Genomic DNA, 27703 nt, shown 5'->3' with positions numbered 1-27703 from the left:
AAATTTAATGATATAGTTATGACATTTACAAAATCTTATTTCAGAACTGAAAATTGTGATGTCGATTGTGTACATGGCAAATTTGTAATTTGTAAGATTTTTGTGTAAAACATGAAGTGAAAAACTAATTAGAATTTACAATCAAAACATGGCATTTGTCAGTGCTGTTACCGGCGATGACTCCACGAAAAAATTCATGGATGTCTTACAAAATGACTTTAAAACTCTTAGCTTAGAAACTAAGAAAAAACATCCACAGATAAGAGAGGTATTATTCTTACAATTGGCTAACAATAAACATTTAAAATATCGTTTTTTACATTAAATACTATAAATATAAATGGATGTAAATAATGAGTTTTATATGTTATCTTTTGAAGACTTTAAAATGTTACTTATTTTACAGTAACACTTGTTCATTTATAAGTATGTAAATAGTTATAGGAAAATAATATATTTTCGCCTTTATTCCAGGCGTGTGATGAGGCTATAGAAAAATTAGCACTAGCATCAAATAATCCACAAGCCTCTCTATATGGGGTGGTGAATCAAATATTATATCCTTTGGTGCAAGGATGTGAATCAAAGGATGTGAAAATTATAAAGGTAATTACTGTATTTCCTTAGAGAAATCTTATATACAATATATTCTTTAATCATTGACTTATATTCGTTTTTGGCATATTAAAAATTATAATCTGTTAATTTAATCAATAAAATCATCAAAGGCCTAAATTATTCTGATTACACATAGACTGACACAAAGATTATGAAAGTAGAGAATTACCTATTAACTAATTTGTTTTAACAACATAGAAAATATCAGGTTGAATAAATCCCCCTTCACACACTCAAAAAATAATCTGTTATCATATATAACTTTTATTTGTGAATAGGCCATTAGTTGTTTAGTTATTTTATTGTTTATTAATGTAGCAATCTATTTCAATTTATATAATTATATATTTTTTGTAAAAGGTTCATTTTAGTTTAGTTGGAAGAATTAGAATAATACTGTTGGAAACTAAAATGACACAATCTTTTATCACAAAGTATGTTATTTCAGAACAAAATTTGAGTTTTAAATATGGTTCTGGCTATAAAAAAAAATAATGAAGTTAATTTTATAAAGATTAAGGTTTAATTACTTTTGATTATTACAGTTCTGCCTTGGCACAATCCAACGTCTAATAGCTCAACAGGGGATTGATGCGAAGGGTGCTCGTCATGTAGTTGATTGCCTCTACAATCTTGGACAGGCGGCTATGCTGGAGTTAAAACTTCTGCAGACAGCAGCCTTATTAATGACAACATCTGATCTGGTTCATGGAGACACTTTAGCTAGGGTAAGTTACATTCATGTTGAGATGATTCTGAATAAGTTGATTGTATGATAAATATTATCATGATTGGAACATGTTGTGCGGAAATGTACCAAACCACAGAAACAGTAACAAAAGTTAAGATTTAAAAAGAAAACCACATAAGCCTTTTTTATATAATACTAGGCAATGCTTGCGACTTTGTCTGTGACACATTATAAGCGAAATATGAGAGCGAAAATTTATAATTGAGGTTTTTATGTGCTTTATTTGTGTTTCTAATTTATCACATTTTCTCCGGTGAAGAAAAACAATGTGACCAAATATTGACATGTTCAATGGAATTCTTTCCCATGTATATCCACTCACCCTCATTACTAGTATAATAAGCACGAAACTCTCTTCTCGAGACAATGAGAGCCCAGCTGTGGGTATATTACTTTAGTTACCTATATTTGATCAAAATTAAGTTCAATATTTACTTGAACTGTGATAAGGAACAGCTGTTCAATAATATCAGCATACTTAACGTAAACATTTTTATAAGGTTATATATTAGAGGTCATTATGAACTAGATAGGTACATATATTCGTATTAATGTTTACCTAATCACACCTAACAAAATATGTAGTTCATTTCACGAGTCTAACTCCTAGAAAACAAAAAATCCCTCCTCATTGGTCGATGCGCGTGACTAGAGATAAGCGAGATGAATCCAGAAAATAAACAATCCTAAGAAATTATTTGGATTTTCAAGGTCACGTGCATTAACCAATCAGCGCATAAGGACCATTTCCTTTGAGAGCTCGTTTCGTGGAATGGACTTTAGTGTATTCATATTGCCTTACAGACAATGGTGATGTGTATACGGATGGTGTCACCTAGTGAGACCCGAGATGTGAGTACGAGTCACGCAGCCGCAGCCACCGTACGGCAGCTCGTGGCTCTCGTGTTTGAGCGAGCGTTGGCAGAGGCCAATGGTAATTTCAATTATTGGATATTATAATTAGCGAAACATTTTTAAAGTAAAATATTATTGTAATTATTTCCTAGTTATGATATTATATTAAGTTGTCCAGTGGCAGAAGTGAAAATTAAAAAAAAAAACTTTGATTCACATATTCTATGCGTTTTCTAGCACGTCTATGTTATGCACTACAGAACATTCTCGATTAATATGTATTTATTTATAATACAACGACGCAATTCCATTTTACTTACGTCCACCAAAATTTTATTGCCAAAATTCCGATACTGTTTTCACCAACATTTAATGAATGCCACAGAGTATGTATATTTCGACCAATTATATAATTTCAATTCAAGGTCAAAGTTGTTTGTTTATCTCTACTCCTGATATTCGATATTATTGTCCATATTTATACACTTAGTCTCGTTTAAACAGGTACCCTAAAAGTGAATCCTGCTGATGTCAGAATGCAAGCGAATAACAAAGCACCGAAGGACCTTAAACCGTGTGCAGTGGATGCGTATCTTATATTACAAGTAAGTTCATAATGTTCATTGTACGACTTTCATTTATACACTTACTAGTTGTCGACCGTGGCTTTGCTCAAATTTTTGGGATTGGTCGTCAGTTTCAGACTTCATACCAGACAGAGCTTCATACCAAATATGGACAAATTCGCTTGAGTGATTTGGACGTTCAAGAGTAACAGATACACAGATAGACAGTGTTACTTTCGCATTTATGATAAATTTAGATTGTTTGAGATAAATACGTGTCGCATTGAGTCGCAGACTGTTCCTACTACAACACTATATTAGTGTTGCAGTAGGAACAGTAGTATTAGTAGAAGGATGTGACGCGTCTTGATGCCAGGGCTAGACTAACCATGTTCACCTAGACAAAAATCTTGGGAGAAATATATTTGACTTCCAAACTTTCATTATGTATAAATTCATTTTAAAAATATTCTAGTGGTCTACTGAGCTTTCAGGACGCCTTTTCGCGTAAAAGCTGGTGAGCTTATTAAAATCGCTCGTGGAAAGAATACATAATATGATACGACATTTAATCATTACAATGAATTGACAGTTTTTTCCAAACTTACTTTTCGAATAAAAGTTAAACACTGAGTAAGTTCAAGGCTACAAGGCGCGATTAGCACTGATGAAATATTAAAATAAAACCACAGCGCCCCAGGACACTACACATTAGTAAGCACACTCACTGACACACCATAAAGCATCACGATTTGAGTGTCTGCTTTATTTCAGCTCTTCTTTTGTTTTTGTTGAATTTTTACCCCCCTCGTTAAACTCGCTGGCCGAGTATCAGAATACCCACTAAAAACCAGCAGTACCCGCCTCGTCTTTGGGGCGTATGTGTATGTGTATAAGTGAATGAATGCCTTAACTCCTAAATCAAGGAGTAATAGCATTATAAAATCTAAATTAATAATTTATGTAATGTTATTTCTATTGCAGGATATTATTCAGCTAATCAATGGAGATTCAGCGCACTGGCTTGTCGGTATATCGGATGTACCAAAGACGTTTGGATTGGAGCTTTTAGATACAGTTTTAACTGATTTTTCAGATGTATTTTTTAAGGTATGCTTTTCTATTATATGTTCTATATTCACAAAATAATGTAATTTCATAATGTTAACATTTTTTTTCCAGATATCCGAGTTCCGGTTTCTGTTGAAGGAACACGTGTGCGCATTAATTATAAGACTGTTTTCACCCAATGTCAAATATAGGTAAGAAATTTAGCTAGAAAGTTAGCAGTGATAATATTAAATCACTACCTGCCTACCTACTAATGTGTGTCTTGGTACAAAGCTTTTTTCTTAACGTATAACTTCAGAATTATTTCACTACACTGGTCCACTACCGGTCAATGAACACACGATCTCAAGATTCACTTAATTCCCGAGCAGGAGACAAATTGTTAATAGAAATAAATCACATAAGATTGTGCACGTTTTCTATGCAAAAAAAATTAATGTCCATGTGGTCGCGCGGCGCAGGGCGGCGTTCCCGTCGCCGCACATCCCGGGCGCGGCGGGCGCGGCGGCGACGGCGGGCGCGCCCGAGCGCCCGCACTTCCCCGTCACCATGCGCCTGCTGCGACTCGTCTCCGTCATCGTGCACAAGTACCACGACGTGCTGGTGAGTGCCGTGCGTGCGTGCCAGCGTGCGTGCACGTGGCGTACATTCGAACATTCATATTGAACGCAAAAAATCATTTTCATTGCCAATTATGTATTTCACATCTATAATATCTATCTGTTAAGTGCTTGTATTTATATGGGATTATGGGTGGGTAACATTTAATGATACGTAAATACGTTTTGTATTGCATCCTAGCCAATAACTTTACAATGATGGCCATTTCGATCAAGCAATGTGTAGTACCCAAACTAAATATCTGACGCAGGTGACGGAATGTGAGATTTTCCTGTCGTTGACGATCAAGTTCCTGGATCCGGACAAACCGCTGTGGCAGCGCGCTCTAGCGCTTGAAGTACTGCATCGAATCACTGTTCATCCAGGTGTGTTTTTATTATTAATATCAAGTAAATTTTTTTATTGAATCTCTTTATTGATAAAGCTAATTTAACTCTTAGTTTAGGGAAACATCGTAAGCAACGTTATTAGTATGGACATTTCATGTGCCGGTAAAATAAAATAAATCATTCAGGATTCAATGTTAAAGCAAATAAAATCTAAAGAGATAAAACTAAATGTTTTGTTTTCAGATTTACTCAAAGCGTTCTGCGAATGTTACGACATGAAGCCTCACGCCACGAACATATTCCAAGACATCGTGAACGCGCTTGGCGCTTACGTGCAGAGCCTCTTCGTGGCCTCGCAAGTCAATACACCAGCTGGTAAGTTCTGTAACGGGAAATTTATAAATTTTATTTTTAGTACAAACATTGTCCACAGGTATATTTGTAAAAAGAAATAAAAATTGGCTACAACACCATTTGGGATTCCTCGGCGGTAAAAGAATTTAGAGAGGGAACCTGTAACCTCATTGGAGCAAAGCGAGGACTTTACGTACACTTATAGTCACACATACCTATCTATACCTAAAAATATTTTATTAAATCGATTGAAAGTTATTCTTAAATAAAATCGATTAATATTCCAAATCGAATCGGTAACGTGTAAGGGTGTCTCTAATTTCGAACCTTTTTGAACTGTCAAAAAGAAAATAAACGAATGGACAAAGTATAGTGACTGTTATCTCGCTTTACTTTTACTTATTCCTGTACAAATATTTTAACTTTGCCGCTCTAAGGTTCGTCTAGATTTTAGAAAGTCGTCGTAATAATACGTAATCGGTGTAGATATATAATTTTTTTTCTAACTTACTGGTATGTTTAATCGGTATTAAGACCATTAAGCTTATTTAGAAGCTTATTTACCAGAAGTATTTAAGCTTCCCGGTTACTGGTGCCACTTTCAAACTTCCTCTTATTTAGAACAGACTTCGTTATATTAAATTTAATATATGCCCAAAATTACTTTCGTTTTAAAATTAAAAAAATATATATATTGGCCGCTCTAAATCTTACCAACTCTACACAGCAGCAAAAGAAAGCCGTGAATAGGCAAACTTACTATGCTTTATAACTATTCTTATTCACGTTCATTGTTTTAATTTATGTCATATCATACGGATGGGCAAATAAGCCACGTGATGGTAAGTGGTCACCACTTACCATCACTTACCATAAACATTGGTTCTGTAAGAACTATAAATCATACCTTATATTACCAATGCACCACCAGCCACCAAGCTTGGCTAATAATAATACTCACTCATACTTCTAACAGGAACACAACGATACTAAGTATTGATGTTTTGCAGTAGATTATATGATGAGTAGGTGGTACCTACATGGTCGGGGCCCTACCACTTACCACGAAATAACAACAAAATATTTTTAATATATTTTATTATTGATAATTTTTAATTGCAATTTAATTACGAGAATACAAATGGCCCATCATATCGACTTGAGTGATCTCCGAATCAACGTCGTCTATGTCGGGCGTCAACTCTCGGTATTTGTAGTCAAGGTCGTCGTCTAGGGGATCCGGCGCTGGACCTTTGACACTTTCTCGTTTTATGTCTTCATCGAGCTCGGGGTCATCCTCTGCGTCTATATCTCGTCTCCCTGAACTTGCTACATGTTTTAAATAATTATTATTTAGAAATGTAATGAAAAATCATTGATTCCTGAGTGGATCTTAAACTGATCTTAGCCTTTTTTTACTTATGAGAAGCCCTCCAACTATAAAAGGCTTCTTTAATATATATTTTTATCGTAATATTTTTTTTCTTGTATATGTGTTGTTAAAGCTATACAATGATACCTTATAAATTAAAATGGTGCTCACTATATCTATATTTGATATTAGTAGACATTGAACCCCTTCGGTCGATCTCCAATAAATTACAAATAGCGTATCACATTATTCCATAGAAATTATTATAATGTAAAGTTTGTTGTTACTCGTCGTAAGATGGCACTAGAGTACATTAACTTAGAACCATGAATTTTAGTATACTTTTGTATACTAGTGAGCTCTCATTGGTCTAAATTCGACCATCATTCATTGCTAGCGAAATTATAATTTGTAAATTTGACATGACGTGTGTTTTCATTGGTAGTATGAATGTTTTAAACTAAATGTGTGTGTGTGTGTGTGTGTATCAAACGTATAGTAGTGTGCATATAGAAGTAATTTTGTAAATAATTTAAAGTATTTCTAATGCATTTTATATTTTATATTATGGTTTTACTTTGTAATTTTTGCACCGTAAACTCTCGTTTCTTTGGTTGATTGGCGGGGTATTTTTTAAATAAATATATAAGATAAAAGTATTTACCCCAACTCTTAGATCGCAAATATGTGGACAAATTTTGCGTATCATTAGCCAAGATCTCGGTGTAAAGGTTTACGAGTGGCTTGCAACGCCTCATACACCGCTCGTAGCTGACGAAACGGTTCGACCGCCATTCCGCAGGACATCCGTAACGCTCACTGGAAACATTAGCAGCCTCTAAATTTCCCACTGCTGAGCTAAGCTCTCCCTTTTGAGGAGAAGGTTTGGAGCATATTCCACCACGCTGCTCCAATGCGTGTTGGTGGAATAGATATGTGGCAGAATTTCGTTGAAATTAGACACATGCAGGTTTCCTCACGGTTTGTTTTTCTTCATCGCCGAGCACGAGATGAATTATAGACACAAATTAAGGACATGAAAATTCAGTGGTGCCTGCCTGGGCTTGAACCCGAAATCATCGGTTAAGGTGCACGCGTTCTAACGACGTGGTCATCTCGGCTCCCTGGAAATGTATATTTAAAATAAAGTACCAATATAATTTTCCTTTAATTTAATTGTTATATATTTTACTTATACTAATATTATCAAAGTAATGATAATAATTCTGTCTTTGTCTCTATCTATCTGTTACTCTTTCACACAAACTATTGAATCGAATTTGATGAAATTTGGTATGAAGCAAGCTTGATCCCCTAACAGGCTATATACATAGCCTAAGGCTTCACATAGCCTACTCATATTTTTCACGCCTAACATCTGATGATCAATCCATAAAACGCGAGTGAAGCCGCGGTTGGCAACTAGTTCATTATAAATTACGATTATAAAGTTTAAATAACGATTTTATCTATATTGTATAAAAGAAACGTTATTATTAACTATTAACTTTAATGGATAAAGTCAACGTATACAGTACACGTGACACAAGTGGAACAATCAAACGTCAACAACTTTAGCACTTAGATTAGATCTATACATATAATAAAAGTGTCTGTTTGTAATATTAAAATAATCGCTGTCTGCTTGTTCCGGCTAATCTCTGGAACGGCTGGACCGATATTGACGGGACTTCACCGGCAAATAGCTGATGTAATAAGGAGTAACTTAGGCTGCAACAATAACTTTTTTGTTAAATTCAAACGCGCACGAAGTCGCGGGCACGGCTAGTTTTATGCGAACTAAAAAACTTTATTAATAACTTACGTGCAGTTTTGCAATTGAAATAAGAAAGTCCATACTGGTATAACAGGTTCGATGCACATTCCGGGCGTATAACGCCTCGTACATCGGACATAGCTGTGTAGTCTGGATTTCCTAGCACCTGTTATTTGAGCTGTAGAAATAAAAAACTTGAGTATAACATCATAGAAGTTGACAAAGTATTAACCTGATTCATAAAATTTAACTAGTAGTTGCTCGCGCGCGTTTTAGGGGTTGGTTGTTAATTATTACGTATTAAAAAGCTAAATAGATAACTAATTACTCATATCGATTTCAATTGAATCCGTCCGAGTTCGAAATAGATTCAAAACTGTAATGGTAGTTGGATAGTAATATATTACCATTCTAAATACTAAGCTATAATATTTGTAATTTTCGAAATTAGTTGTTCCATATAAATTATTACCTTGCAATGATTTTAAAAAGATGCCTGTTGTAACCGCATAATATAAGCAAAATCTTATTTTATACTTCATGTTTATTAGTAACCATGACATTATAGATTTAATAATAGACTTGTGATTTTTTTTTTATTTAATTGAAAATTATTAATGAAAGTAGTTTAGTTATTTTACAATATGATTATCTTTTTCAAAATATCACTTAAATCTGCTAATCTATATATCTATACATACATATGTATATTGTAATAGGTACTATAGGCCTTGTTATATAGCCACTGATCCCGAATTTATGGGTTCAGATCTCATAAAAAAAATATTGGATATTTCTGTCGAAAAATTCTCAGTGACAGCCCAGGGTCTGGAAACGGAAGTGTGTACACTGCCGTGCCTCGGAAAGCCTTTGGTCTGAAACTCCTTCCGGTCGTGTCGGATTTTTCGTCCTATCGCATAATAAAGTGAGGGCTTAGAGTGCACCTGTATTTGCTCATACACTTGTGCACTATAGTATGTCCTGCGTAGTTGGCTGGTCTCCCTTAAGATTAGTCGAAATCGGTGAGGGCGACATCATCAATAATATATACTCTATTCCAACCATAAGAGGAGAACAGCCAATTAAACAACATTTGACAGCAAATTGACGCGATATCATTGGTCGAAATGAATGCCCCAAGCCCCCCGGTGTTGCAGATGTCCATGGGCGGTGGTAGTCACTTTCCATCAGGTGAGCCTCCTGCTTGTTTGCCAACTTATGACATAAAAAAAAAAAAAATGAATTTGCGAAAAAAATCCCTTTTGAACGTCGAAGAAACTGTTTTCGGAATTTTTAAAGTAAAATTAAAGTGGAAATAAGTAGTTGAGTGTAATGGTGTTGTATTATAAATAAAGATATATAAATCATTACCTCCTAGTAAGGTACAATTTAGTTTATCTACCAAATCGCATGAAATACCTGAATCTAAGGTTTGTTTATCATTTTTTCTACTTCCATTTGAATAGGCTATAAGCAGTTTTTTCTTTGACGGTTTCGTAAACACTACTGCAATGCGTTGATTATACATAATGCTACAGTTATTCGACAAATCTAGCAAATCGAATAAACTCTTCAACGTTATCTAATAGTAAATATATACTTGAAAGAATTCAAGAAACACAACGAAATATTTTTTAATCGATTAATATGTTATTATTTAGGTATTAATCTTTGTGATTTATAATTTTGCTATAGGATCATCGAGCATCCCTCAACAAGCCGGTTTCTATTGGAAAGGAGTGTGGTTACCGCTTTGCGTCACGTTTGAACCGGGTACCGCTAAGGCAGTATAGTAAGTAACATGTCTGATACAAATTTTCAGTTTTATTTTTATTTCTCATTTTAAGAACTGAGACAATAAGACGACTATGTAGTTCTCGTTACTTTATATAATACAATCGCTAAACTATGACTAACTTGAAAATTAATTAATTCTACGATTAATATTGTTGCGCACCATCTTTTGCTGCGGGTGTCGTATAAGTCAAAATGGTCTTTTCGAATCCTAACGTCCCGTCTGGCACACACCGTTAATATGTGATACACATATTCTTTAAAACCCTTCTTTAATCAATCAGGTCAATTGGGGGGGGGGTACTTTTTTAAGTAAAAATGCAACAAAATTTTAGTTTATCTTAATAAATACATCAGTACACGCAGTATTGGTTTTAGTATTTGTTTAATTTTATCAAACTTATAATTCTGAAGTTGGAATAAAATCCGAATTGACAATCGGTGACAGTCGTTTTAATTCAAATTTTAAGCGAGAAATATTTATTATTAATTTTAAAGTAATACATTACTTTCTGAAAACTGTTATTATTTTTTTATGAAATTGGATACAATAACATAATATGTATTTATTAAATATATAATATTTATAGAAATGTAATTGCATAAATAAATATTTCTAAAAATCTATGTAATCGTGGATTTATTAACAAAAATATTTACAATCCAGTATAGAGATGCTGGATCGTACAGAGGCGCCCACGATACAGGACGGGTACGGCATATCCGTGGCGTACGCTTGCCTCGTCGAGATTATACGCTCGATCGCCATCACCTTGGAGGGAGAAGATTACTTCAGGTAAGATTGTATTATTAAAAGTGATTATGAGTGATGATTTTAATAGGTTTACGTCGCTTAGCTTGTAAGAAGTTTTTTCTCATTGTTTCAACGAAACATTGTATGGTGGTGAAAATTGAAATAAAAATGTCTAAATCTATACTAATAGATAAATAAATGCGAAAATAACACTGTCAGTGTATTTTACTCTTTTGGTATAAAGCTAGCTTGAATCCCAAAGAAGGACTACTAAGGCTACATTTTATGCCGATTAGTTGACGACCTATTAGTCAACGCGAGCAAAGCCTCGGGCGACAACTAGTATTTACTACTACTAATACTTTTATAAATGTATTCTATTTCCATTTATGAAATTCTGTCTAAGTCCTGATTTTGTATTAATTATACTACGTAAAGTCGGGACGAGCAGCTAGTATACAGACACTATCAAAGTATCACGACGGTCATTTTGCAGATTGCAAGAGCTTTATGACGATTCACAGAACGACGGAGAAGATAAAGAAATTAATTCAAATAAAACAACTAATAACCATAAAGGTGAGTGCTTTAATACTGTCATAATTTTGATATTGTTTATGATATTTCATAGAATATCCAAGTTAATACCAATATCAACTGATACGATCTAGTGGCTAAAGAATAAGAATCTTATATTTTTATTTCTGTGTATAATTCCTAACGTGCTATGAAGTAAAGAAAACATCGTGAGGAAACTTTGGGACCATTTCTACTTATAATGGTAATGACATGTTCCCGATTAAATTCCGATCCAACTTCGACTTTTCCCCACAATAATTAACCTCATCTTAGTTGTAACTGAGGACCAATAGGATATTCTACTTGGTTTCAAAAAGTACTTCAAAGTGTTGATTTTCCTAATAAAAAGCCACATAAAATTAATTTCATTAAAATAAACACATTTTCTAGCTATAAAATTAATTTGAGTTTTAAACCTTTTTTTCCCCGCAAAAACGCTGCCAATGATTTTGTCGACGTAGTAGTAAAAACAACAGTTGTGTATCTACGACCGACATACCGACGAATTTCAATCGCTATCATTAATGTGTAGTGTACAAATACTAGCATTAAAACTCCAGAAGTGTTGTTTATCAAAGTGCCAGGTGACATTGAAATGACGGCTTTTGCCTATATGACGTCACACCACGGCGGTTTGTGTTTTAGATCACGTGTTATACAGACTAAAAATTACGACTTTAAATTCTAAACAATAATGTGCTTTTATAACTCAAAATCTGAATATTTCTACATATTTTATTTATTTTTATCAAATTTCATAATTAATTTCTCTCTACCGAAGGTACCCTATTGTACTTCTTTATATTAGTTACGATACGATCTCGTTTATATTCTGATACAACTTTGACCGAACCACAACTGGATCGTTGCGTTTGTTGAATAGGTACTCGGTTGAACGGCAAAATCAAAATATACTTTGTTCTAGTAGGCTTTTTTGTAGCACTTTTGAATCGTGTGTGTGTGTTAGTTAAATACAATTATATGTGTATGTAATATTTACAACGAATATTTTACGATTCGATTGCTATAAACTGTCAATTTATTATTAGAAATGTGTCATGTGAAAATTTGCTTTCCACCAAACAGCATTGGAGCAACCTTATGGATAAGCCCAAAATATTTTCCTCAAAGGGGAAAGGAGATTTCGTCCAGATTATTACTAAATACGTATTATTTTTCAGAATCCGAAACGACATTAGACAATGGTAAGGAAATAACGAACAACGGACACGGAGAAGCGGATCAAAACTCTAACGTAGTTGAGAAGATCGATCCAGAAGCAGAAGACAAGGAAAGACTGTTGAAATTGCAGGTTGGATATTTTTATTTTTCTTTAATGTAAGGAAAACAGACAGCATTTGTATTTTGTAACGTGATTAATGTAATGATTATACTTAAGCGGTATAATGCCTATTTAAAATTATATAAATAGAATATGGATAATAGTAACAGCCTGTAAATTTTGCACTACTGGGCTAAGGAGATAAGATGCATATTCACCACTCTGCTCCAATGCGGATTGGTGGAGCACATGTGGCAGAATTTCGTTGAAAGTTGTGCTTGTCTGGGTAGAAACAGCAATCATCAGTTAAGATGTACGCGGGTCATCTCGGCCCTATTTTAAATTAATGCCTATAAGTACAATCATAAAGTAAATCAACAATAAATCGCACAAGATTTAAAGTTTTAGCTTATTGTCTTTTGAATTTATGCGTAAATAAATTAAAAACTAAATTTAGTACGTTTTACTTATGCCGAATTTACGAAGCCTTAAATGTGATGCAAGATTACAAATAGTAAAATCTTTTTTTCAGCTAATAAAGTCTTCGTGGTGTGGCCTAGTATGGGGCCTGTCTGTGTTAGCGGAGGCCAGCATTGGCGAGCTGGAAAACATTCTGCGTGCCATACAGACATTGGCGAGGGTCAGTGGGAAGGTAAGGACGTATTTAAAATTGTTCAAACGATATATTACAAGTTTGTTATGGAATGTGTATTGTATTATTGGGAACATGTCCTTTTATATAAGTTGGGATAAGGGTAATGAAAGTGTGTTTGTTTGTTTGTTTGTTTGTTTGTTTGTTCGGCTTTCAAGTCTCAAAAACTCAACCGATAATCATGAAATTTTGCATACATTGTCAGGATTACAGAAAACGACATGGCCATGTTTTTCTGTTACTCTCCCTTCTTATACGGGCGGATACTAGTTATCTATAATCATTGACTTATATATGTACTACGAGACTATTGTGACAACATCTGAGCAATCGTCTCGGCTTAACCACTGAATCATTAGCCCCTCCGCCTTCTTTTCCTTTTCCGTTACTGTGACACAAATTTAATTTTGAACAACTCGTCTAGTAGTCAACATACACATCAATGTCTATAATAGAATATCTGTGCGTGCAGGTGGGCGTGACAAACGCGCGGGACGCGTGCATCGGCGCGCTGTGCCGCTGCGCGCTGCCGGCGCAGTACTGCGTGCCCGTGCTGGGCGCGCTGGCGGCGCTGGCGTGCCCGTGGCCCGCCGCGCGCCCCGCGCCCGCGCCCGGCGCCGACCTGCGCCACCACGTCGTGTGGGTCGGCACGCCGCTGCCGTGCGCGCAGCCCACAGGTACGCCGCCTGCGCCCACGCCGACGCACGCGTGACGTTACGGGGACGTTACCGACGATACCAACGCGACTGTGGCCGGCAGGGCAGCAGCAGTCGTTCGTGATGGTGACGTCGCGCCACGTGACGGCGATGCGCGCGCTGCTGGCGGCGGCGCGGCGCGACGGGGACGCGCTGCAGCACGCGTGGCTGCCCGTGCTCACCACGCTGCAGCACCTGGTGCGTGCTCCGCCCGCTGCCCCCTCAGTGGATTGCAGTACCTTTTAATATTACATGACTCGGTTGAACTTAATGCTACGCCTGCTTGGAATTTAAACATTGATTCTCTTTGAGGATAAAGATGAAATATAAAGAAAATCAATTATTATAAACATTCCGTGGTTCTTTAGTTTGGTGGTTTCAGAACAAAAATTGAAACTAGTTTAATTTCGACGTGATCTGTCCACTAGGCTATACTCACTAGTAAGTAATTTCTAAATAAAATGTGAACTAAGTCAGCTCTGTGCATAGGTCTGGATACTAGGTCTGAAGCCGTCGACGGGCGGCAGTATGAAGGCGAGTCGGGCGAGTGCGGACGCGAACGCTGTGATGAGCACGTCAGCTGTCATGGCGGACTTACCTGGTAAAGGATTATGGACGCTGTTTTTTCATTGCCAATTAAACCAAATTATTTATGGTTGATTCTCATATCATGTAACATAGTCATTCATCACAAAGCTATGCTAACAATATATATCGGCTGTATGTGGTAAAGTCATAATCGTTTAACCAAGACATTAACCGATAAGTATCATGTCTTCCATCTTTTAATAACGAAACAAGATTGAAATTAAAATTATTACAGGTTAAAAAAGATGAATAAAATAATCTCCTTATCAAGATAAAGCCTTTACTAAAATGGAGAAGTTTACGCTTTGTTACTAAATCTTTTGCTAGCTTTCAATGGAGTTAAGAGTATGAATTATAGTAGTATCAAATGAGACAGTATGTATTAAAAAAGGTTTTGAAATGTATAGTTATGACGTCACGATTATTGAAAGAACGTACCACCCACTCATCAGATATTCTACCACCAAACAGCTGTCTAACTGTCGTGTTCCAGTTTGTAGGGTGAGTGAGCCAGTGTAACTACGGACACTAGAGACATAACATCTTAGTTGCCAAGGTTGGTGGCGCATTGGCGATGTAAGGAATGGTTCACATTTCTTATAGCGCCATTGTCTGTGGGCGGTGATGACTACCATCAGGTGAAAAATTTGCTCGTCCAAAAAAATCATTAAAAAAAGATATCTCGAAGTGTGTTGTAATGAAATTATTTTCAGGTCAGCAAGTTCCCGTGGCCGAGTCTCTCGGAGTCATGAGTGGTATACAATGTTTTATAAACGTTCTGTGTCTATTTGGAATGTTTCACCGTTTCTGTAACGCCATACTTACTGCACATTGATATTCTTTGCAGCCATAAAATAAATATTCATTCATAATGAATTTTTATTTATTTAATTTGAAGCTTATGTTTTTATTTTTTTAAATATATTCTAAGGGGCTTAATATGCCATAATGATGCTTTATAATAGACGATTTTATCTTAATTTTCATTTAAGATCTATTGTTTTAACTTATCATAATATATGACATATATTTTGTATAAAAATACTCTATTTATCGCTTCAAAAAGCCTCATGTGCATATCTATATATTAATCATTTGACATAAATCGACAATTGACAGATCTGTGAACTGTCAAAATACAAATTTCCGTAAATATTAGGACCGCCCATTGTATCATAAAGAGGAGATGTATTAATTATATTTCAGCGAGCTAAATAAAACATACATTACTTTTGAACTAGTTACTCATGATGGCGCGCCCTTTGGTGTTCAATTATTATCGGCGCGTATTATTATGTGTGCGTGACGCTCGTGTTTATAAGACGTCTTAGTGTGCGTGAGACGATTAAGAGTAAAGACAGCAAAAACATAAAAATTTTATTCGGTAAATTTATGTTTTTTTATTCATAAATTTATTTAATCTGGATGGGCGCGTCTCCATGTGAATAGATTTATACTATTATTGAAATTTGCGATATTATTGTGGGCTAAAAACGCAGTTTCCATAAGTCATAAAGGAAAAACTAAGTAAAAAAGAAAACCTAGTCATATATTATATATATCTTCTAAGGATACATTCGTCTCTTTATAGACTCATTATACGTGCATGTGTGCTTCAAACGATACATTCAATGAGATTCCAAATAGACACACATGGGATTGGAATAACGTCGTTGTATAATCGACTTTATTTGATCGTAATAAGTTCGATTATAGGACGAAGTCTCGCTAGGGGTCGCTTTTGTCCGTCTTCGCGCTCTGGGATGGAGCTTGCTGGCCGTGTTTTTATATTATTTAATATGCACCGTTATTTTCGATTGCATCGCATAGACATGATTGTATTTTAAATATTTTTGATATTGTATGTGTTTTAATTTTTATACTAAATAAAACAAGGAACTATCTTATTGGTTAATATAATAAGCGGTTCCATATATATATATTAACTTTCTCAGTATAGCGGTTCATTATTTTTAGTCTTTGATGCGTTGTCTATGGAAACAAGATGGCGGTTTCTTAGATGGCGTACCGAAATTTTCATATATACGAGACGATTTATAGTCTATTCCAACCACAAGAAATCAAAAGCCAAATAAACAACATTGGACATAAAATTTACGCGATATAATTGGTTGAGAGCTTAAAATATCTATGATATTCATTATTGATTTGCGAAAAACGCTTTCAGAATTTTGGAAGTAAAATTAAAGTGGATAAAGATATATTCAATACAGCTGAGTTATCAGCAAAGCGGAAGGAATACTTAAATCTAAGATCTGTTTATCTTTATACCTTCTTCAATAGGAATAAACTATACTTAAGGTTAAGATGGCAGTTTTAATACGTCCGTATACAACGTCTTTAAGACGATCTATCTAAGTGAGTCAAAAAAAAATAATCATACAGTATCAATAATTTTATACAATCGTGCAATAATATCGAAATTTTACACACAAACTGAGTTATAAAGCACGTCCTGCATATACATATATTTATAAACATGCTTAGGAATGCCATGCTCAAATATATTATGACAGAGAAGGTTGCACAATGATATTATTACATATATATATATATATATTTATTTGGTGACGTCTGTGCTTCTAGAATGAGCATGTGAGAAAAAAAAACAATATAAATGGTGTCTTTTGATTGAATTAATTGCAATTTCTTTTAGCATTATCGGCTATGCTGTCGCGAGTATTCGAAGCTTCCAAGAATTTGGACGATGTGGCCCTCCATCACCTCATCGATGCTCTGTGTAAACTTTCCAATGAGGCCATGGAACTCGCTTATTCTAATAGAGTAAGTTATATTATCTTGACTATTCAATTAATATTGTTTTTAGTCTGTATGTATAACGCATGTAAACAGGTTTGATGAATTTATATGAATCTTTTTGTTACTGTAGAAAGAATACGACATAACATATTAACAGATACCAGGAAATGTTAAGAGATGATAAAAAAGTATTTAAGTCATTAGGCGTTGTTTAACATCTTCCAACAGTTACAATATTTATATTGAGAGAGATTTATATGTTTCATATTGAAACAAATGAAATATTTTCACAAATACATGTAGTGTAAACTCCATGTAACTACAAACTCCGTAAAGCGTCGAAATCACTCGACTTTGGTTGATTCAGCTCGTCGTCCATACAATGATACACTCTATATAGCGTTACACCCACTCCCAATAACGACACATTAAATAATAAAAAGTTCATTTTTAGTTGCCAAAATAAGTAAAAACAGCGCAGATGTGTAGGTACCTTCTTTATTATCCTAGCCGGTAATAAAATGTCGGCGTCACACATACCGAACTTTCTATAAAATCCGTTCTTTAGTTTACAAATTGTGATTGCTCGCATAAAGAAGCTCTGGAAGCAGCAAAATTAGTCTGAAATAAACTTTTTCTTATTTTAATACAGATATTTCTTCTCTCCATTTAACGACAACTTTCTATAACGTCCAAATACACAGTCTTGAGTGTAGTTAAATAGAGTTTTCACCGTATATCATATTCAGATCATATCAAGTATTAAAAATATATAGAATAAAGATATACACCAGATACATAATAAAGTGAAAGTATGTGGATTAACTTTATTAGAGAGCCGAGATGGCCCATGGTTAGAACGCGTGCATCCTAACCGATGATTTCGGGTTTAAGCCTAGGCAGGCACCACAGAAATTTAATGTATTTAATTTGTGTTTATAATTCATCTCGTGCTCGGCGGTGAAGACGACGTGAGAAAACCTGCATGTGTCTAATTTCAGCGAAATTCTGCCACATTTGTATTCCCCCAACCGCATTGAAGCAGCGTGGTGGAATATGCTCCAAACTTTCTCCTCAAAGAGAGAAGAGGCCTTAGCCCAGCAGTGGGAAATTTACAGGCTGCTAATGAAAATGAATGAATGATGTGCATCATGTATACAATGCAACAGTTATTAAACTCAATATTAATTAAATATAGCGGCAGCCTAAAAAGTTAATAATTATTTTATCAACTTAAACTTTTATATGAATACACAGGAGCCATCGTTGTTCGCGGTCGCTAAACTCCTCGAGACGGGCTTGGCGAATATGCACCGGATAGAGATGATGTGGAGGCCCATCACGAATCATCTCCTTGAAGTAAGTACATAAATGTCAATTTCAAAATATACTTTATTTAAGTAGGCTTCTTATACTCATTTTACAAAACTATATTAAAATGAAAAAGTTACTTTCGTTTAAGTTCAGAATGTAGATTCTACCGAGGAGACCTTTCAAAAAAATCAATTGGTACTTACCAACATGAAATACAAAGTTATTAGTAAAATATAAATATATAACGGAGTTAAATGAGGATATCGTTATTAGACCAATGAGACATCGTAGCAAACTCAAATAATATTTACTCTTTTTTTGCTTTTGATAATTTATTTATTTTGTTTGTTCGTGTTAACCTATGACCGACGCTAACACAGTCGCTGCTCCATGTACTTCAATCCAGCGGACTAAAGACGATAGTGGCATTATTTTAAGTGTCACATAAAGCAATAGATGGTGTCTGAGATATATATATATATACTGCCTGAAAGTCAACAAGTGAAAATTATTATATATTGTATTTTAATTTATTCGTACCCAATCGTCTATAGGTGTGCCAGCACCCTCATATCAGGATGCGAGAGTGGGGCGTGGAAGCCATCACGTATCTCGTCCAGGCCGCTTTCCAGTACCACCACAATAACCCCGGTCTCGTCACCGAGGTAAGCTGCATGGGTCACTCTACGAATACTCTAATAATAATTTCTTTCTTTTCACATAATATTATTATTAGATAAGAAGAAACACTGATTATATCGAGTTGGATATAAAGTTGGATTCGGTATTAGTTTTTAGACAAAATAAATGTGTACAATGCAAGTATTGAAATGTGGCGCAGGCGCGCGAGCGGCTGGTGCTGGAGCCGCTGGCGGAGCTGTGCGCGGTGCGGCACTGCGACGTGCGCGCGCGCCAGCTGGAGTGCGCCGCGCGCCTGCTGCACTCGCGCGGGGACCAGCTGGGCGCCGCCTGGCCGCTCATGATGGAGATCATCTCCGCCATCAGCGACCACCACAGGTGACTCACCCGGACGTCGGACACCTTTTGCTCAAACCGTACACCTTACTTCGTTCCTCACCTATAACGTTCCGTCCCCAGCGAGCAGCTAGTTCGTTCGGCGTTTCAATGCGCGCAGCTGGTGGCCGGCGACTTGCTGGGCTGTGCGGGGCCGCGCTGCCTGCGCCGAGTCCTCGCCGCCGCGGCCGCCTTCGCCAGGCAGACCAAAGAATTGAACATTAGCTTGACGGCGGTGGGGCTGATGGTGAGTGCGAGCCTCGATTATTAATATCTACGTTACAAGTACTTATGTACAAGATTAAAAAGAAATATTCACACAATATAATAAATCTATTTAAAAATTACAAATGTCTAGTCCAAGGATTAAATAAAATTACTTTCGAATGTTCACGTTTAAATGAATCTTAAAGCTACTACTGTGTTAGAAAATTAATTCGAGCGAGAAGAATAAACAAAAACTCTGGTAGTTTTAATGAAGCACGAGCTTCTACGGATGAATGGATATAGATTAAATTTAACTATGCGTTTTGGGACACTCTGTATATAAATTATTATTTAGCCCGTAATTGACTGTGAGAATGAAACACGGTAACCATTATAAAACCTGCTGGTGCCAATGAATAATGTTCGGTTACCAGTGGAACATATCCGACTACCTGTACCACAACCGCGACAAGCTGTCCGCCGCGCTGAGCAGCGAGGCGGCGGCCGCGCCCGACGCGCAGCCCGACCTGCCGCCGCTGGACCGCCTGTGGATGTGTCTCTACATACGCCTCAGTGAGTACACGCACGCGGACACGCAATACTGCGTACATAAAGCATGCGTAAATATATAACATAGTAAAAAAACATATTTATAATTTAAAACATTCATTACTTATTATAAAATAATGTTTCTTCGTAAGATGTCAAGAGACGTAAAAAACTAATAAACTCACGTCTCACTACATCCGGTATGTTAACATCTGAAAGTTTCCTTAGTGCGGGACCAGTATATATAGTATCCTTTAAGTAACCGTACCATCTGAATAAGATATGACGGTACCGTGGCGTTGCTGCAGGCGAGCTGTGCACGGAGCCGCGAGCGCCCGTGCGGCGCGCGGCCAGCCAGACGCTGTTCAGCTGCATCGGCGCGCACGGCACGCTGCTCAGCAAGCCCGCCTGGCGCGCGCTGCTGGCCGTGCTGTTCCCCATGCTGGACCAGGTCGGACCCTCCTGCGGCAAATGCTCTTATGCCGCCGTTGAGATTGACATGAGATTCATTTTAAACACATATTAGAAACTCAATAACTCGACTATGTATAATTTGTATGCAATTTATTTTAAAAAATTTAAGTATCTAATATATTTATCATAAACTGTAAAGTATATTGCAAGGTTCCAGTGCACTTAGCACGTAATAACTCATCTAAACTGTATTATGACATATATATTTTTTTATTTTAGGTCCAGAAGCAATCTAACATTGCCAGCTCGGAGAAGGTGGACACTGGCGAGCATATACTTATCCATCACACTAGAAACACAGCGCAGAAACAATGGGCGGAGACGCAAGTATGTTGACCTAATAACCTTATATTTCTGCAAAATAACAAAAAAAATGAGCGAAAATACTTCTATAACTTTGTTCAATTTTATTACAAATGACTTGAACGTCGTTTCATGAGATTCAATAAATGAAAAACTATCACCGATTCGAAGGTACCATTTGGATATATAGGGATTATAATGTATGAATTAATTCATTGTATTATTTTACATTTTTGTAAATGAATACAAAATTTGTGAAAGCTCTTTCCATAATTATTTATCCATACATCTTTTTTTTTATCGGACCTTAATTTTTTTGAATATGTTATCTATGAAAAGGGATTAAATTATTAGTTTCTTGTTTAAATTGTCATCTTTATTTTACAGGTGTTAACACTGTCAGGCGTATCACGGGTGTTCCATTCGCGTTTTCAACTACTGACAACGGTAGGCGACTTCAACAGATCCTGGACCGCGTTGCTTGATTACATTACAGATTTCGCCTTGCGCAGGAGTCATGAGGTAAGTTAAGCAACTTGTAATAAGTTTCGAACTTAAAAGGATAAATCAAAATTTATAATCTATTAATAATAATTTAAAAAAAATTACCGTAACCGAAGATCGTGGTTTCAAATTATAGCAAGCGTTACTGAATTTTTGCTTGTTAATTGAAATTTAAAAGCAATTCAAATGAAGAAAACACTCCATCCTGTGATTCGAACGAACGATCGAATGTATTGGATCTATGTGATTGGTCTAGTTTTTTCTTTCCAAGCCATCAAATGTAGGAGAAATTATTAGAAATGTTATTTTCTTCATTACGAAACTATGGATGGATTGTGTGAAAGACGATATGGTTAGAAAGAATGTTACTTGTGAGATGACGTCCGACAGAGAAGTATGGAAGAAGACATGCTGCGCCGACCCCAAGTAAAATTGGGATGAGGGCAGGAGGATGATGATTTTCTTCATTCATTAATAAGGTAATGTTAAGGGACACAGCGTTTACATATTTATATATTTATTTATAATGTTAAACCCAGGTATCAGTAGCAGCATTAAAATCATTCCAAGAAGTGGTGTCGGCTGCGGGCCGCGTTGAGGGCGAAGCTCCCCGACGAGTGTGGCCGGCCGCATGGGCCGCCTGGACCACTATCGCGTCCGGCCTCGGTGGACCACCACCTGGTATGTAAATAATGGAATAAATTATTAGTAAATTTTTTTGTCTTGCTCCACCTTTTTAATGTTAAGAAACATGACCATTATTTTCAATTAAAGGATTATATCCTTTAATCATCATCAAACGTCAATCGAACATCTTTTAGCCATTTTATTAATGTTCGTAAATGTTTACCTTTGTCATTTTAATAAATTTAATATTCTATTGCGGACAAATAATATATGAGATGAGATCGCCAAAGGGATTTAATATGGGGATCTAATAGTGTTAAACGTTATTATTTCAGCGTCAGAAGACGGGAAGCCGGTAGAGATGTATGCGCCGTCGCTGAACTTCCTCACCACACTAGTGCAGATCTTTCCACTGATCTTCCAACACATACGACCTACGTAAGAATTATGACGTTCACTAATGAGTTCAATTCGGTCGCACAAAGTTTCATACAAGTACTCCATTCGCGGTGCAGATTTACGGCAGAGGACGTGCAGAAGCTCGGCGAGTGCCTGTCGAACGTGTGCAGCGTGGAGCCCTCGGCCTCCGCGCTGGACGGGCTCGGCAGCGGCGCGCCCGTCAGCCTGCACGCGCTGCACTGCCTCGACACCGTGCACAAGGTGAGTGCCCCCGCCCCGCGCGCCCGGCGCCCCGCGCGCCCGGCCCGCGCTGACGGCGAGCGTGTCGCAGGAGGCGCTGTCGCGGCACGAGCTGCTGGGCGCGCTGTTCTCGGCGCTGATCGCGCTGGCGGGCGCGGCGGAGCAGGCGGGCTCGGCGCGCTGCCTGGCCGCCGCCGCGCGCCTGTACCGCGCCGCGCCGGGGCCCAGCGCGCAGCACGCGCCGCGGCTGCTGCAGGTGACCGCCTAAACGTTTTCGCCACTTTTATTAAGGGGAGAAGTACTGTACCTGAACCATAAATGCAAAAAAATATACTTATATCTATTCTATTATTACTATATGTCATTACAAATACATATATTGTCAAATGGATTATATTCATGTATCTAGTTTTGAGCAGTGACAAAACGTTTTGTATAAAATTGCTAATAATAAACTCCTCGAAGGCTCTCCACACAGCGGTAAAGAAATGTTCACCGGACAAGAGACGACGGAACAGCGACAGGGAGCGAGACCAACCAGACGAACCTACGCAGATCGCCTCTTTACTATTGCAGGTCTAGTCCTCCATTAACAGATTTTTTGACGAGAATTCTTTGACGATTCGAAAAAAAAAATTAAATAACGGTAAAAAAAAAAATATCATTCGAAAAACTCATCCCCGTTCGTAGGTGCTAGCGACAGGATTGCCTCTAGCGAGAGAAAACCCCGATGAATATGCTGAATTTTGGGAAATACTGCCCACCGTTTTGGAGACGTTTATGTTTGAGCCGCCGTGAGTGTTTAATTTATAATAATTATAATGCAATACTGCATACACTGCTACAAAACATAACCGACGAACACATGTGCGCAGAGTTGGCGGCACGGCGCAGGCGCGCGAGGTGGTGGGCGTGGTGCGCGACGAGGTGCTGCGCGCCGCGCCCCGCGCGCCCGCCCCCGCCGCGCGCCGCCTGCTGGCGCTCGTGCGCGCCGGCTCGCTGCACCACCACAACAACGCGCACACCGCGCACCACGCGCACCAAGTCCAACGTGAGTTCCTACTGGGGACTACTCCAAACTGACTCATAACTCGTTATGATAATCATTACGATGAACAATTTCCTTAGGGTAAAGATTTAACAATAGAAGAATTACATGACCACTAATCAAAATAATAATTGATTTCTTTATTAGAGAACGAACAGGAACTAAAAGAGAGAGAGGAGTTCGCGAGGACTTGTTTCGAAACGCTTCTGCAATTCTCGATGCTTGAAGACATGGATTCCATAACTGCCGCTGAAAGTAAATAAATACAACCATACCTTATAGAATAAAAATATAAAATTTTATTGTGACTTAAGTCATTTTAGGTTATAAACCTTGAAATTAAAAGATTCGCAATATTTATACTAAAGCCCTGTTACACATTGTTTTATCTAATTAAATATCTTAATCTACAGATGAAAACGACCCGCTAGCAATAATGCCACTATTAGATCGGTTTCAAGAAGTTATATCCAGGTATAATAAAGAAGAAGACAGCTCGGAACCACTACCCAGGTACATACGACGGCTTTTTGACACTCACTTACTCCGCTCACTCTTCCTAGCATAATTTCATTTATAAAGTATATGGACAAAATAATGAAAAACCGTAAATTGTATTTTTCTCGTAAATTAAACCACTGAGCTGGATGTAGCGCCCTCGCTGAGTGTATTTTCCCGCCGCAGACAGCAGGCGTCGGAGGTGTCGTTCGTGCTGCGCGCCGTGGCCGCGCTGGCCGCCGCCATGCGCCGCGCGCCGCCCGCGCGCGTGGACCGCGCCGCCTGGACCAAGCTCATCGGTACGTGCGGCCCGCACTGCTCGGACGGAACTGACGCAACTCGACTTTAATTCGTTCGTTTTAATATCCAATAGTCTTCGGACTTTTCCGAAATATAAGTCTAATACTTGAGGACTTGCGTATTAGCCAAATGTCTGTAAATTTCCGCCTGTAGAATTTATAAAGCATGACATTTGTTGCAATATTGTTATATTTTCGTCACCCACTCCGCTAACCGGTAGACTACTATACGTGTGTTCGAGATGTAAGCATTACAAACACTGAGGTGCCGCCGTCCGCAGATGTGTACCCGTCGCTGGTGCGGCTGGCGGGCGGCGCGCGCGTGTGCGGCGCGGGCGGCGCGGGCGCGGCGCTGCGCGAGGCGCTGCTGCAGTTCGGCGCGCTGCTGGCGCCGCCGCCCGCGCTCTAGCGCCGACTGCTCTACACCGCGCGCGTGTAGAGCGCGGGCACGGTGCGTCCGCCGCCTTGCCTCGTAGCCGATCCGAGCGATTCGCTTTGCTTGCGAGTATTCTCTAATTCACGTTTAAAATTTTTTGTTGAACCACTAGTATATCTCATGTTCATACGTTACCCTACTACTCGCTACTAGCCTACGGAAGCTCTAGAATTACTCATCGTAGACGATATATTGTCGGTGAGCAAAGACGAGTCGTTTCTGAAATTCAGTGACCGGTTATTAGTAGTAAAGTATGCGTTACTCGCTAAGAATTAAGAAAACCAGTGTCAACTGAGTGACTGATACCTCAGATATGGTCAGTATTACAGACAAAGATTGCTATAAGATTTTCATCGTTATGTCGTTTCTCTGCTCGGCTACCATAACTAACGAAACAAATGATACTTTGATAATTGATTAATAATATATTTTAATGTTTTCAGTTTCGTGTCAAAGATGTCCCCGTGACAACGTAGTATGTAATATATAAAGCGTTAAACATTGTTGATAGATACATTTTGAACCTTATCACAGAAGATATAAGGTATAAATTTGTTCATTACTTTCTCATTGTATAGACTGAACTTATTTATTTGACAGATTTATATGATTTGAAATTAATGTAAACTATTTTAATAACAGTGTCATATGTATAATTTAGTTAGCAATAAAATATTCATACGACTCATATTTATGGATTATATTTTTTAATCGTTATTTATATTTGTAAATGGAAAATATGGTTGTTTTTAATTAAATACTCTTTGATACAACGACGGTAATTGTACAAAACTCGTTAAAAGGATTATTCGAATACAATAAATAATAAACCAATAATTTAGTTGAAGAACATAAATAAAACACTATTATTTCATTTGCAACTAAATATCAATGATAATATTGTAGTAGCTGACAGACATGACAAATGACAAATCATGATCAAAAATCAAAAGATCGGCAAGTGTCATAGTTTTGAGGATATTCCCATGCCCTCACCTATACTTATATAGTCGTTTGTCTTAACTATCAATTGACCAAAACTAGTGAGTCTGGAAATCTGATATCTAAAACATTTTTTGAGAAGAATCGGGATGCCCCTTTCTGTTTGTATGATTTCTACCCAAACAAAGTCGGGACAGGCAACTAATGTTTCATAAAACAAATCTACAATAATATTGTTGGTCTTTGTAAAATAAATAATCAGCGGAATCATTTTTATTGAAACATTTTCAAATACGCAATGTTTAATATACTTTCATTTTATTTGTATATATATTTTAAATTTTTAAATTAGCTATCTCTTATTGTAAAGGATGTTTTACTGTGCTAATTGTCTTTGTGTGCGTGCTGACGGTACAGCGACAATCGCATAAATCTAAAACCGTTTTAAATCTTTTCGTTTTCGACTCCTGCTTTTTGATGATAAAATAAATTTTGTCATAATTATCAATAATTTTTTGAACTTCATACAAACTTCATACAATTTCATGAATAATTGATTTATTTTTTTAGTTAAGAGATATTTTTTCTTTATTAATTGAACTTAAACATTTAACACTTTGCAATGTTAAACATTTTTGTAAAATAAGTGTTTGTCAAATCACTTTTTTATAAATCGATATGATTGCAGAATAAAATTATTATACTATTAACTTCGGTAAGGTTTTTTTTTTTAAAAAAAAAACATTGATAATTGTCAAACATTACTCTTTTGTTTAAATTTTGGTTTGTGCAGTTAAATTGTCACGTTAAATATAATAGCTACAAGCTACAATACGTGCACTATGTAGTCGAGTGGTTTTCTATAGCGACTTCACTGCTCAAATCAAGCTGCTTTGTTCGCTATGTGTAGATTGAGCATTAGTGTAAAAAAATATGTATCCTATCTCTATAAGTTATGTAAAATATTATGTTTATTTGTTCTGGTTTTATATCACATATATATAGATTACATTAGTTAATTATAAGATAACTTCCAAATTTGCCCAAAAGATGGCGCTAGTATTATATAATTGTTACTTTTATACATTAATATTATAAATGTTTAGTATCACGATGTTTAGAATCGGTTAAAAATACAAGTTTACTAGATAGCAATTAAATTTAGGTTCACGTAATATTTTATGCTATAACAACACTTCCCAAAAATTCCAATTAAAAAAAATATATATATAATGAATATTTTGTCAGTGTTGCCAAACTTGCTATAATTTATTAAATAATCGTTAAATACAATCGATGATTATGGTGTATTTTTTTAATCAAATGGGCTTCAGTGTTCCTTATACGTTACGCGCCAAAAATGGACGCCAAATATTTTAAAGTAAATTATTTTACATATAATTTTTCTTA

The 27703-nt window shown here is 36.8% G+C and overlaps 1 protein-coding gene across 3 annotated transcripts; it reads left to right on the top strand.

Moving 5' to 3' along the window:
• Window positions 1-68: 68 nt before the first annotated feature.
• On the top strand, window positions 69-27703 carry LOC125073698 (protein MON2 homolog). Of its 3 annotated transcripts, XM_047684674.1 has the most exons (40): window positions 69-268; window positions 475-606; window positions 1164-1346; window positions 2174-2303; window positions 2729-2829; window positions 3775-3900; window positions 3973-4052; window positions 4323-4464; window positions 4733-4847; window positions 5055-5186; window positions 10010-10106; window positions 10776-10904; window positions 11359-11441; window positions 12623-12753; window positions 13256-13375; window positions 13848-14052; window positions 14135-14268; window positions 14560-14671; window positions 15372-15413; window positions 17336-17463; window positions 18697-18798; window positions 19308-19418; window positions 19595-19770; window positions 19852-20014; window positions 20409-20547; window positions 20832-20974; window positions 21217-21324; window positions 21688-21822; window positions 22344-22485; window positions 22767-22869; window positions 22947-23091; window positions 23162-23326; window positions 23536-23646; window positions 23761-23864; window positions 23946-24121; window positions 24266-24373; window positions 24532-24631; window positions 24803-24915; window positions 25197-25366; window positions 25795-27703. In XM_047684674.1, exons 1-39 carry the CDS (start codon window positions 149-151, stop codon window positions 25322-25324), a joined length of 4914 nt encoding a protein of 1637 aa, XP_047540630.1. In that variant the 5' UTR covers window positions 69-148; the 3' UTR covers window positions 25325-25366; window positions 25795-27703. The 3 variants fall into 3 exon arrangements, with proteins under 3 accessions (XP_047540630.1, XP_047540628.1, XP_047540631.1); XM_047684672.1 differs by having other exon boundaries at window positions 25197-27703; XM_047684675.1 differs by lacking the exon at window positions 15372-15413 and having other exon boundaries at window positions 25197-27703.

This window comes from Vanessa atalanta, chromosome 25 (genome assembly GCF_905147765.1).
Source record: "Vanessa atalanta chromosome 25, ilVanAtal1.2, whole genome shotgun sequence".
In the NCBI taxonomy this organism is placed as follows: domain Eukaryota; kingdom Metazoa; phylum Arthropoda; class Insecta; order Lepidoptera; family Nymphalidae; genus Vanessa; species Vanessa atalanta.
The sequence above is the reverse complement of the archived record's forward strand: the minus strand, read 5'-3'. Positions and strand labels throughout refer to the sequence as shown.